The 13,846-nt window shown below is 47.2% G+C and overlaps 3 protein-coding genes across 6 annotated transcripts in view; 1 reads left to right on the forward strand and 2 right to left on the reverse strand.

The window, feature by feature from the left end:
* Positions 1-13,846, forward strand: part of LOC119441650 (probable ATP-dependent RNA helicase DDX43) — a 211,266-nt gene that overhangs the window by 106,252 nt on the left and 91,168 nt on the right. The gene's annotated exons all lie outside the window — the stretch shown is intronic.
* LOC125943110 (uncharacterized) overlaps positions 128-13,846 on the reverse strand; it is a 492,224-nt gene continuing 478,505 nt past the window's right edge. The window contains exon 3 of the mRNA XM_049661505.1: positions 128-224. The gene's annotated coding sequence lies outside the window, so the exon portion shown is untranslated. The remainder of the gene's footprint in view (positions 225-13,846) is intronic.
* The window catches only part of LOC119441651 (probable ATP-dependent RNA helicase DDX43), a 160,964-nt gene continuing 159,137 nt past the window's right edge, over positions 12,020-13,846 (reverse strand). The window contains exon 2 of one of the 2 annotated variants that reach the window (XM_049661498.1): positions 12,020-13,255. In XM_049661498.1, the coding sequence (XP_049517455.1) occupies positions 12,132-13,255 (1,124 nt within the window). In that variant the 3' untranslated portion in view covers positions 12,020-12,131. The remainder of the gene's footprint in view (positions 13,256-13,846) is intronic. The other variant, XM_049661497.1, reaches the window with a different exon arrangement.

Here is a 13,846-nt window from a genome sequence, read left to right on the forward strand (position 1 = left end):
ACACACATGAATAGAAACACTCAGTGCCATTTTGCACTTATCGTGCTGGCCGTGCATAGTCGACGATCTTCTCTCGGCATAGCTCGGGGCAAATCTCGAAGAAGGAACTTCTTCCAGAAATGCAGACGCTCGATGAACTCGTCGACTAGCTTGCCGGGGAGTCCCCTTCTTCCGCTGACGGTCTGTCTTCACATTACATCTCTTTACCGGAGCGGTCTGAACTCCTCTGATTCTCACACGCCACTTTTTGTAGCCTTCGACGGTCTTTCTCGAACCTTCGGTTGGAGTCGTGATCCCGTAGCATGCTCAAAGCCTGATAATCTTCTAGCCAATTTTCGCATCTTCGACTGCCGCTGTTGGAGCGTCGTCAAGGGGGGGTGCTGACTGACTAGACATTGATCCTGATGGCGCGCGTGAGCGCGCGCCATCAGGATCAATGTCTAGTAATGTCTTTCTCTCTAGACTCGCCGGGTAAGAGCCTCGGTGCCTACGCTCTCTCTTCTAGACGTCTAGACGCCGTTGGTCGCATCGCCTGTTTGAGGCGTATGCGCTCTCCACCTCTGTTGATGCTGCCGCGGACCCGGCGTGTTTCTTTCGCTGTCTTGCATGACACGCCGCGCGCACTTTGATTACGCGCTCTTTCGTGACAGTCAGTATCTCTGGAAAAGCTCATACACTGAAGCTCACACAGAAGCTATTGGACGGAAACTTGGAAGTGGAATGAGGAGGAGCTGGCCATGTGGTAATTCAACCAACACGGAAACAGCAGAGACAATGGTGTCAAAATCAAATTAAGTCCTTGAGTTTAATGTACCAAAGCAATCGTATTACCTAGGGATGACTTCAAACAAAGAGCTACACAATAACTGGTGCGTGAAACGTGCACATATTAACGTACTCATCAGTGCATTTCGATCACTAATCTGGCAGTTTAGTGTCTCTTCCACATTTAACAACTTCCCTAGATGCTTAAACACACGGTGTGCTGTTCTTCGGGTTTCTGCAAAGCCCTCATCTTCTCGCTTCTCTGCCAGGTACTCACTTTGGCAATACAACAGATACTTCAAGCTCCCAGAATTAATTCTTAACTGCCTGCAGCTCACGTCACATTACGACTGTCTGTACTTATTCTGTTTCTGTCCATTGATATAAAGGCCCAACTTTGGCTTATTGCACCGAGAATAGCTGCACATAAGCATTCAAAGGGACAGCATCGGCTGGTGAGCTGCAGGTTGCGTTGCAGAAGTAAGGTACAATGAAACACGTATTCAGGGTTATAACCATTTATCCAATGAGAATTTTCTGCTAGAAGTTTGATTATGCAATCTACTATAAATACCACAAATATTTCACACCCTACTTGCAAAGCGCTTCAAAGTACCTCTAATCCCACTCGTAAGTTTCGAGGAGGGAGTGCCATGGAAGTCTCCTTCCCAAAGGTACCAATTCCCCCTTTTTTAGATTCTGCACCGGTTAAATGGGCCCTTTAGCATAATTTAAGAGAGGTGAGCCATGTGTGTGGTATTAAGCAGCATGTCCACGTGATTATTTCCCCACAAAGTTTTCGAATGCACCTTCTACGAACAGAGTGACTGGTAATCAAATGCTGTCACTGCCACGCTCTCAGAGCATTCTGCTTCATCATTCCTACTGCATTCAAATCTGTGGCACAGTACCTATGCAAAATGATCCGTGCCATGCTTCGGCCATAATTAGGTTGAATCGAATGCCTCCCATCTCCTTCACAAGTGAATAACAAACTTTGCATGCGAACTTCATATTAAGCACAATACAAAGTGAAATCTTGTGTATCTGATCTGCGAGACAATGCATGCTGCTCTGCTCTGAAAATTATTAACACAGTAGCGCAGCCTTCCTCACCCAATTTTTTCTGTCACGTCATATTGCGCATTTAACCACCACAAGATGCAACACAAACTTGGCGTAAACTTGCACTCCCACCATTGAAGCAGTGAGTTGATAGTTACAGCTGCAATGTTACACCTACATGCACATCGCACGAATGTCTGGCAGGATGTGCTTGTCATGACACACCCTGCCAAAGTGAGACCTATGGCTGGAAGAAAGTGTCTAGCATCATCTGCATGCAATCGAACAAACCTGTGTCCAGAGCAGAATGTCTTATCATAAGTGCTATCGCAACATCCAGACCCTCTGGTGGAATAACTGCTGAAGATGAGATTTCGTGTCATCATGACCTCGAGATTGTCTGGAGTGACCCAAAAGCACGCCACCCAATCACACAGGCCACAGTACCGGAACAGTGGTACTATCATTATCCACCACCAGATAGCACAGGCACAGGCGAAACCACTCTCAGAGTACGCGTGGCTCACAAGACCCAATGCAATTTAGCGAGTGTCAAAGCTGCATGACAATGCAGTATTTAGGGCACCTACTGAGTGTTGTAAAAATCGGGGCACGAGGTGTGCGCAATTCTTCTTGCTTGAATTCTCGTTTCTCTATGTTCATACTTTGCACACAGGTAGCATATAGGCATGTTAATACCATGTTTCCAGGCATTACTTACCGGTGTTGACCACAATAAGTGCTAAGTGTGTGTCATCTGCGGCGACGCCACTCGGAACATGTTTATTCTACTGCAATGGAACAGTGCAGCGGAATATCTGTCGAAATGATGCTACTGCAAAAACACGCTGCTCAGCGTAGCCGTAAAATATGCTGCTAGCATTCCATTGCGGTGAAATGAACATCTTTTAAATGGCGTCGCCTCAGTCAAAACCACTTCAGATTTAGTGTGGACTAAACTGGGGGGTAAGTAATGCTTAAAACATGGTATATTAACTAAACCCCTTGCAAAATGGTACCACCATGAGAAATTTGAGTGGAGATCAGCAAGCAGTTTAGCTCGGTAGCGCCCAAACTGTACATTGCCAAAGGGACACGGGTTCGTATCTAAGTGGCAGTAGAGGGGGTAGTTTTGTTCTTCTGAACACCATGGTGAGGGAAAAGCTGACAATGGCCTGAGAATGACCTGACAATGGCCACTGTCACTGACGTAATAGCAACAGCCAAGGAGCTAACTCTCAATGTTCTCTCGATGCTCTGTTGCTCACGGTAACATTGACGTCTTGGCCACCGCGAAATTGGCTAAATCGAGCCAGCAGTTTTGCCAGAAGAATAATGTATATCTGGTGCTGCATTGAGTACAGAACATATTACCTAAACTGTGCAGTGTAGAAGACTGTCACACCGAGATGTCATTACCTTGACCTAAGATGAACCCAGAGGAGGAAGGAATTTTTTAAAGCCTGTTGCTGATTTCAGCTCTGTTGAAAAATCGAAATGACTAATGTGATTCAGAGAAAGGCCTCAAAACCTATCGCTCTAAAACAGAACATGGGGTGGAAAGCTTTGGCCCATACAGAGTCATCTGATCTTGAAGAATACACTTCATTTGTTTCCAAGTGCACATAGTAGCCCAAAATTTGAACTGAGGGCCGTACAGACACATTTCATTACAAATTAATGGTATCTTCCAATGAATCATAGTGGCCAATTCTTTTTTCCCATGTAGTAGTAGAAGCATTGTGTGACAGAACGGAGAAGTTGCGTTTGCTTGTATGTCACAAATAAGTTTTCCCTGACAGTGGACACATGTAAAGAAAGCGAGGGTACAAAATACGCATCAGTGATCCTCAAATCTCACCCACTGCACCGAGTCCACTTTACAGACGAGAAAGTGCTTGTTCCCAGCTAGAAACTGCCAGCTACTATCAGCTTTTAGTGATATGATTATAACCACTGCAGCTTGCAAGGGAACCACGAGGGGTAGCAAATGTCTCTCCAAAGTTTTTTCACTGCAATACCTATATTAAAAAGCCGAATTAACATTCCCGGTTATTAAATGCCCACACTGCATGCCCACACTGGTCCACAAATGCCCACACTGGTCAACATGGCCACATTCTATAAGCTTTGCATGACGCAAACAAACACAATAGATCACACTAATAAAGGAATGTTCTCAAGAGCTCCATTTGCATAAATCTCAATGCAAACAGCAGACTTCTGTTCCGTCACCAATAAGCAGCCACTTGCATGGTTTCACAACTTTGTAGGAGAAGCTTTACAATACTGTGAAACATATGTGACCATACTTCCATCACTCCTTCATACATTAAACTAAATTACTGTAAATGGCAGCTACGAGCTCCTGGCTCCAATGTGCATTAGAAAATCCTGCGTCTAAATCTCGTGAGATAGAAAAAAAAATCAAGACTTCTGTAAAACACTTAGAAAACTCCAGTGCCACTGCAATGACTGTTAAAGGCTCTCAAAAGATGAAGCGCCAACAGTGACAGCACATTAGGAAGGAACAAAGACAGGACAGGCGCGCCTGTCCTGTCTTTGTTTCTTCTATGTGCTATGTTTCTATGTGCTTGTTTCTTCTATGTGCTATCACTGTTGGCGCTTCATCTTTTGAAAGCTATGCACCAACTAGCCCCACAACGTGTTTTACTGGTTAAAGGCTCCTCCACAATTCCTAAAAAGGATGCAGGTAGTACAGCAAAATCTCGTTATAAGGGACACTGTTACAAGAGACACTCGGTTATACGAGGTATATTATACGAGAGCTCTGTTCGCATAACAGATGTCACACACTTTGATGCTGATGTATAATAAAGTGGTCTAGTTCGACTCCTCAGTGTTGTCAGAATTTTTGGTTACCAGAGACCTTGGTTACAAGAGACATGTTTCCAGTGTCCCTTGAGTGTCTCTTGTAACGAGGTTTTATTGTATGTAGCAGCAGACACATGCTATCCTTTTCCAAGCAGAACATGCAAGGCGCGTCCAGTTAGATAGCGTTCCACAAAATAACTTGACTAAGTTTGTTCTCACTCCTGGTGCTTTCTTTTTTTCTCAGTTGATCCACATTTGTTTCATAAACCTTGTACAAAGTGTGGAATAAAAATGCCTGTGAAGCAAAGAAAGAGTGTGCCACAGTTCACTTGCATCACATCCAGTCACAGCTTTTATTCAAATACTATGGTACGATACACAAGATGAGCACAACAGAAAAGCATCAACATCAGCAGCATCCAATGCATGTGCCATCCGTGTACTTAATTGCAGTCACTGTATTTAGTTGTGCCCGCATTACTGCGCCAAGTAGTCCGGCAGAGTTAGACAGCCATGGAGGAAGAAAAAAAATCATGAGCCATTCCACTCTGTGAAGATGAATCACCAGCGAAGCTGTTTAGCACACGACACAGAATTTTGAACAAAGGCACGAAAACATTTATTGCCTTGATCGGTAGTCATCATGATGAGTGGTACGCACACACATTTCATATCATTATTATGTTAATTCCATCTTATTCTCGTATAGTCCAGACTCTCGGGGAGCAACGCGTCTACGAGGAGCGACCGCAGGAACAGAACGAGAATGCAATCGGCGCCGGCGGACAGCAAACACCACCAATGGAGATCGTGTACAAAACACCAAGCGCATGTGGGACGATGCTCTTTGTAGGGACGTCGCTCCTCGGGAGTCTGGACTATACGTGCCTCCCCATTACGACGGCAGAAGAGAAGTGAAATTCAAAATGGAGAGCGGCAACTTGTCTTCCTGGTTTTTTATATACATTCGCCTAGACGACGGGATCGCCGTCCGGAGGAGCCGGAGAAAACTAGACACGCGTGACCTTCTGACGGCACTACCACCACAGGAGAGTGGAAGGAAAGGAAACTAGATATGCGAGCGCTTGGAACGCCAACGAAGAGATAGCGGTGCAAATGTAGACATGGCCGACGTAGGTCGGCCTTTGCTAAAATCCCATCATATTTCTTTTTGGAAAAAATGTAAAAAACAATTTTGTAAAAACCTCTGTTCCCACCCTTATGCCTGGGACCTCTTTGGGTGCCCGGTGTGACAACGGTAGTTCAAGGGTGCGTTACAGGTCCCAGAGCCCGAGCCCTCCACCCAGAGTCCACAGTGTTATGTGCCATTGCGCTTGGACCCCTTCTCCACTATCGCCAGGATTGGCCCACATTTTTGCACACAAAGAGAAAGAATGCACGGAACCATAGCCATATATAAACAGCTTCGCTGTAAAAAAAAGTTGTCGCAGTTTCCCCCGAAAGGCGAAGCATCAATTGCGATAGCAACTTAGTAGAGAGCTATACGGAGTAAGGATAGTAGTTTTATCCGCTGTACAAACTTGGACATGCAGCAGCACCGGCAACACACAGCACTGTTGTCGACGCCGTCGGCGTTTTGCCCGCGTTCGCACAAAATGCGTGCGGCGTTGGTGACTGTTGCCGGAGCCTCTGATATAAATAGGCACTTGGTGCCGCAGCTAAACGTCGCCTCCCTTCCCTTCCCTCCCCCCCCCCCTCACGGCCTTTCGTGCGTCAGAAGAAGGCGCGTTTGCTCTACATATATGGTGATTGTAAAGGAGGAAAGAGACGCCTACTTCTGCAGCCCTTAAGGGAGCACGGCACAGAACGCGCGTTTGTTCTCCGCCGTGCGTTCACTCCCCGTGAAAGCGCGCGTCCCTCGCGCCCTTTCACTCGCACATACAGCGTTCGGCGGCGCGCGGCGACGATTTCATCTCCACTGACGTCATACGGAACCTCACGGCGACGGCGACGGCAACGGCGACGCCGACGGCAGAAATCTGCTTTGGAGTGTCCATATAATTGCTATCGCAATAAAAGAACTAGGAGGGAGAATGACATCAGGCAGCTAGCCTGTGCAAGCCAACCTCGTCTGATGCCATACCTTGCCTTCTCTCCGGGCTCCTATCTGCATATCGGCTCTTGGGAAGTAGGCTGTCCATAGTTGAGGAACCTTTCAAGACATTGTCTGGATGCCGGAAGGTCTTAAGGCATGTTTACACCGAAGGCGGAGCGGGCATGCGGACAGGCGGATCCGTGACCGCCTGGCCGCATCGCGCACGGACCGATTTCTTGTGCGCGGAAAAGTTGGCCGCTTTGGCCGCAGCCAATCGAAACCCAAGATGGCGGAAGCGCTGGTGAACGAATGTAAACATCCAACATATAGCATGCAAACGGCGTCAACCATGTCTGAACCAGCTGTGTTCTCTATGGAACTGCTGCTGGACACAATCAAGCAGTACCCGGTCCTGTACAACAAATGTAACCCAAGGTACACGGAAGCCGACTATAAGAAAGAGCTATGGAAGAAGATTGGGCAGGATTTGGGTCTAACTGGTAAGTGCACAGCACCTAGTTCATAGCGTTTTGTTGTCACGTCCGTGAAATTGCAAAATGCTCCGCCTCGCTGGCGGCGTGGGCAGCCAGAACACCCAACCCGGTCAGTCTGAACCACGTAGTCTGAACAGCCGCGCGCGCTCGTCGCCTTGAAAATCCACTTTCTGTGTGATGATGCCCTAGTCCCAATTCACCCTCACCACTAATGCTATTTCTGCTCTCTCCCATACTCTCCGCACACTTGGTAGCTAGAAACTGCTACTTACCTGTCACGCGGTTAGGGCCTTTCCCACAGTCATCGAATAACAATCAATGAATCATCATTTGTGTAGACCACTGTACACGCTACACAGAGACCGCAGCAGTGCCGTTATCTACCGCTGTTTGCGTCGCTGCTTTCTTGTTGCATTATGTCGTCCTACGCCATGGCCCACCTCGCGTGATCATAAGTGATCGCGGTCGTGAATCCGTGGCCGACGCTGTTGAAGAGCTGTTTCGGCTATGTGGAACACAATTTCGTCACTCGACGCCATACCGTCCGCAAACCAACGGTCTTGTTGAACCAACGAATCGAACTTTGACAAGCATGCTATCTATGTATGTGTCCTCTAACCACAAGAACTGGGATGATGTGTTGCCATTCATAACATACGTCTACAACACTGCGAAGCATGAGACAACGAATTACAGCTCGTTCTATCCGCCTTATGCTCGATCACCGCGGAGCTTCCTCGACACGATCCTGCCGTTTTCTCTGGACGCTGAGGATTCCGTCGCCAAGACACTTTGCCTCGTCGAGGAAGCCCGCCGAATAGCCCGCGTCGGCACATTGGCATCGCAAAACCGCTCGAATGATCGGTACGATAGATCCCATCAAGCCATTTATTTTGAAAAAGGTGACCTAGTGCTGCTATGGACCCCACAATGCAAGCGTGGCTTGTGCAGCAAGTTCTTGTCACATTATGTGGGCCCGTATCGTTGTTTTAGATCGCCTGAGCAACCTTACTTAGGTGGTTGCATGGGTTTTGTCTACAGATAGGCGTTCCAAGAAAACCCAGCTTGCTCATGTTGCACGCATTGAGCGCTACTACCCCGCCGAAGAACAGCGACACTCCCAGTGGGCTTCGTCTGCGAAAGGGGGATTGTAACATGGCAAAGAGGAGATAGAAGAGGCGGAGAACGAAGAACTCAGCAGTAGCCACGGCTACATTTCGGTGGCGACATCGTGGCGACCTCTCATCCATCCTAGTCTTCACCTGTGAATAAACATCGATCATCCGTAACAATATATTTTTGTTACCATGGCTTCGAGATTGTCATGTGATGTTCCGTCCTAACCTGTTTTCATTCTCCTTGTTGATAGAGCTTTCTGTTTTATCTGAACAGATAAATCATCACAGCTTCCATGTGCGACTGTTTCGCATTTGCCCAAGGGCAAAGAGAAAGAAAGAATAAGTCATACTTTGCTTAATTTGCTGCTGTAAATAAGATGCTTATGTTTTCTCTTCCCCAACCTAAACTAATGCAAATGAGAATGCAGGAATTTTACTCAGGACCGTTCTTGACAATAGAATCCTCAGCTTCAAATCATTATTTCATCAGTGCTATGCCACGTAGGATATCCTCGCATGGAAAGGAAGGTGCAAAAAATATGACCACAAGAAGTATGCGTCTTCCTTTCTATCCGCATGTGTGTAAACGTTTACTTGATAACAGGCATGTGGTTGGCCTCCTGGTGATTCTTTTGTCTGTACAGTGCGTGCCCGACTTTGCATACCATGAATCCACATGAACTTGCTCAGTTTTCTGTTGTTCTAAAGACATCCTATTTTGTGTGCTGTGATGCAATGCCTGCACCATCATGCTTATCGAACCAATGCTTAAAAAAACACATCTGCCCTATTTCTTAGCTCAGAACTACTGTTCAGTGTAAAAATGTTTTTGTTAATTATTATGTTATATGCCAGATATGTCAACATATTTCACTTTGCATTTCAACAAGCACTGCCGACTGTACCTATGAGGAAAAAGACGAAGTTCCATCTGTGAACACACCTTCTCGCTCTCGCAAGGGATAAAAAGGTACAGAGACATTTCAGTAAAGTTAAGACGTGCAAAGAGAAATTCATATGCTTGAAGATGGTTCCCTGTAAACCTCCCCCACTCAGTGTCTCCTCTTAGTTTCTCGATCATCACAACCAGCAGTTTCTCAGAACATTATGCAGACACAGAAGTCTTTTGTGTCTCTCTCTCTTATGAAAAACCTGGCACCATCCAAGGAAGCGTGACAGAAGTGCTGAGTAACTAAGCTACAAGCAGTGATTGTGCTGCCCACCTTTTTATAAGTAAAGAAACAGCTTTATTTACCTACTTCGGCGGCTTTGGATGGGCGATCTCAAACAATAAACGGTGGCACCATAACCAGTCCCCCGAGACTAGCTTGTGCGCTTGGGTATGTGTCCGAATAGACAACCTGCGGCACTGCAATGGGATTTTGGTATCTAGACATTCTTGGCCAATCCTCCGTAACAGATGTTCCAAGGTGCGAACAGGAAGTCATCAACATCGGCATATTTTTTTTGCCCGGCCACTGCAGCACGAAGACCTCCCCCTGAGATCTCCAATTACTCTGTCTTGCGCTACATTCCAATTTCTACCTGCATGTTTCCTAATTTCATCACCCTACCTAGTTTTCTGCCATCCTCGACTGCACTTCCCTTCTCTTGGCACCCATTCTGTAACTCTAATAGCCCATTGGTTATCTACCCTATGCATTACATGGCCTGGCCAGCTCCATTTCTTTCGTTTAATGTCAATTAGAATAGTGGTTATCCCTGTTTGCTCTGTGATCCACACCGCTCACATCCTGTCTCTCAACGTTACGCCTGACATTTTTCGTTCCATTGCTCTTTGTGCTGTTCACAAGAAGTATGTAGCCCTAACTATATTAAAGCTATAGCAACCCATCCGCAACAGATGCCTCCGCGTCCAGAGTACCCACATCATCTACAGCTGTTGCAACGAAGTGGCAGCCAACATACTAGCAGTAGTGGAGATTCCAAAACTATCGCAGACTTTAAAATTCATTGTTGATGGTTTCTGCCACAATGTTTTGTTCACTTATTCACACACAGTGTTAACCCTATACGGAATTCTAGCAGGTGCTTAACAGTTAAAGAAAGCACAAACTCTCTACAACTGAGCGCGAAAAGCTCACTGAAGAATTCGGACTACCACTAGCACTTCCCATTACAGTATGTGCGCTCTAATGTGGTCCACAATATACCACATGTCCATCAAGGTTTACACAGCTGCAACTTTTGTAGACAGCTGCTCTTGTGAGAACCAGTCTTGAAACTTAACTCGGGAAAATTGCACAACTCAGGAGCGCTTAACATGTGCTGCAGATGTATGGCAAAAACTGCATCAACTTATTACAAGCCGCGAGCTGCACACAAAAGGCCACCCGTAAGAACCGTAGACAATACACAGTTACCATAATTTTATGAGCCCCACAGTCGCAAGGACCTTGGGAGGCTTTTTAAATTGCTTCCACATGAGGGGAAGTCCCTACCATTTCGTTCGGAGCACAATCTTGTAGCCATGTTAAGCAGGCATTTTCGATTCTCCATGAAGTAAGCATTGAACTTTTCCAGAGTTGAACCAAAGCATGAAACAGACGCCAGCTAGAACAAACTAGTGTTTGAACATGGCATGCATTTAACGGCCTTTGATCCTTGATTTGATCTGTACTCAACCATGCTCGCACATGCCTGTGTGACAGTGATCAATGTGCAAAAAGCAGACCTCACTTGACAAACATTATAAGTGCAATTGTTGATTGCTTTTTCCCGGAGGGTCATAGCTGTAGTGGCAACAAAAAATAATTAGAGCTACAACCATTTCTCCTTTTTCGATAATTTTTTATGCAGATCCTGTATATGTCTAGTTACATCGACATGCTTAGCGCACTTCAACACTTCCGAGTCATGGCAACTGGGGCCATTGAAGATTTCCCACCAAAAAAATGTAAGCATGCACACACAGGAGCGGCAGAACATGGCCATTTGCAACAATGCATTCACAGTAAATTTACAGCACTTGCATTTTGAATAAAGGAAACAGGTAACAGGCAATAATTGCCTAAGGCAGTAACAAAATGCATTTTTTGTCACATTGTTCAAAGCACATCAATGGGAGCAATACTACTTGTTTGAAAAAGCGGAAAAACTACTTTCTCCCAAATTGACAGATCTTATAGTGGAACTGAAAGCAAAAATACACCTTTAGTATTGCATAATGTATTCATTTACAGGCTGGCTGGTACCAATTCATAATAAAGCTTAGGGCAAACATAACACAAGATTGATGCCTTGTCCCATCTCCTTGTGTAGTGTTTGATGTAAGCCTTATTGTGAAGGCAGTTTTGTCGCACTAGCCTGCACCATTTCACCACCAAATTCCATGCGAAGGATGCCTGCATACTTATGGCTCCCGCAGCACCTCGGCATAAATTCACCAAGCATGCCTCGCAAGTTGCCTCAATTTTTACCTAATATTGCCTTTTGAACAGCCCTTACCTTCGTTTAACGCTGCTTTCTTTTTTTTTTCTTTCCTCTTTCATGCACCGAGAACCTGAATGCACCAAGAAAGCACAAGGAACATGCAAAGTGGCACCTGGAAGTGCGAATGCCGGCAGGCTGTGTTGCACATGTCCACAGATGGAGGGAAAAGTGCTCTCTTGGCTATGTGCACAGCCTAAGCAAAGAGGCAACATGCAGCGTGTATCACCGGTTTATTTGCTCGTCAATTAGTCATAAAAGGACTTCATCGCAATAAACAATATAAAGCGTAACAACACATGAACGCTAGTCAAACCATAACAACAGCATATCACAACTACTGTCCTCTCACCAACGGTTGCGATTGCCGCCACCGCCTCCTCCCCGCCGGAAACCACCACGTCGGCCACCGCGGTCCATGCCAAAGCTACGCTCCTCCTCGGCACGGCGTTCCTTCCAAGCATCAAAGCGGTCAGCCATCGCGTAGAGCTCAGTGGGGACTTCTTGGCTGGCTTCCTCCAAGATGCTGATCAGCTCACGAGCCTGCCTCCAGTTGCCGCGAGTTATGAGCGTGATGGCTGTGCCTGTACGCCCAGCTCGACCCGTGCGACCCACGCGATGGACATACTCTTCCACGTTGTGAGGGAAGTCGTAGTTGAAGATGTGCGTCACATCTTTGATGTCCAACCCTCGTGCAGCAACATCGGTGGCAATCAAGATGCGCACTCTGCCATCCCGTAGATCTTCAAGTGCTCGCTCACGGTCGCACTGCTCTCTGGATCCGTGGATGGAATCGCAGTTGATGCCGGCCAGGACAAAGTCGCTTGTCAGGTGGTCCACCATGGCCTTCCTGTCGACAAAGACGATCACTTTGTCTTCCGGCTGCATGGAGTTGAAGAAAGCCAGAAGCTGCTCCCTCTTTTCCTCTTCCTCGCACAGGATGACTGTCTGTGTCACTGTGTGCACTGCAGCGAGGTCCAAGGAGCCGACAAACACCTGGAATGGGTTTGTCATGTACTGCTGGGAAAGGCGACGCACACCCTCTGGCCAGGTGGCACTTGTCATGACAGTCTGCCGGTCAGGCCTTATGTCCAGCATCACCTTCCGGATCTGGATCTCAAAGCCCATGTCCAGCATGCGGTCTGCCTCGTCCAGGACCAAGAAAGTGACAAAGTTAAGGTCGATGATCCTGTTCATGACAAGGTCGTTGAGGCGGCCGGGTGTTGCGATGACGATCTCCACGCCAAGGTTGACGGTCTGTATCTGCTCTCGCCGACTGCCACCGCCGTAGATGCATACGCACTTTATCCCTCGGTAGTGATATTTATTTGCTTCTCGCTCAATCTGCTGGGCAAGCTCGCGCGTCGGAGCGAGAATCAGACACGAAGGACCTTTCCTCTCCTCCCTCGGAACAGGCTGACTGTCAATGTGAATCAAGGCTGGTAGCAGGAATGCCAAAGTCTTTCCTGTACCTGTCTGTGCGATTCCGATGAGGTCTTGACCTTGAAGCAGTATTGGCCAGGCCTGGCTCTGTATTGGAGACGGCTTCGCGAACTTGTTTTTGTAGATTTCGTCCAAGATTTGCGGATAGTTTGAAAACGCCTGCTCGAACGTCGTCACGGGGTTAGTTGCAACGTCTGGTGGCGGCTGTTGTTCTGGGCCCAAGTACTTGACAACTATATTGTTGCTGGCTGCCCGGAAGGCCGCCGCCTCCTCTGCAGACATGGATGCAACTTCAGGATCTTCAACGTAAAAATTTTTAATTATCGGTGCGAGAGAGGCCCAGCGCTTCTTCGCCTCTTCGTCGCTCCTGGCAAGCAGCTTGTCCCAGTCGAGCAAAGGTGGCGGTTCTTCGGTTTTGCTGGAGCACGCTGGTTCTTCCGGCGGATGGACGATCGCGTCGATGAGCTCGCGGGCCTTGCGACGCGCCTCTTCGGAGCCTGAAAGCTCGATCTTGGTCTCGAAGTAATTATCTGCGTCGTCTCTCTTGACCCAGATGCGCGCTCCACTGGAATCCTGAAGCTCGCGAATCCTGGAACCGCCTCTGCCAATGATCCTGGAAA

The sequence above is a fragment of the Dermacentor silvarum genome, chromosome 2, assembly GCF_013339745.2.
Source record: "Dermacentor silvarum isolate Dsil-2018 chromosome 2, BIME_Dsil_1.4, whole genome shotgun sequence".
Taxonomy (NCBI): domain Eukaryota; kingdom Metazoa; phylum Arthropoda; class Arachnida; order Ixodida; family Ixodidae; genus Dermacentor; species Dermacentor silvarum.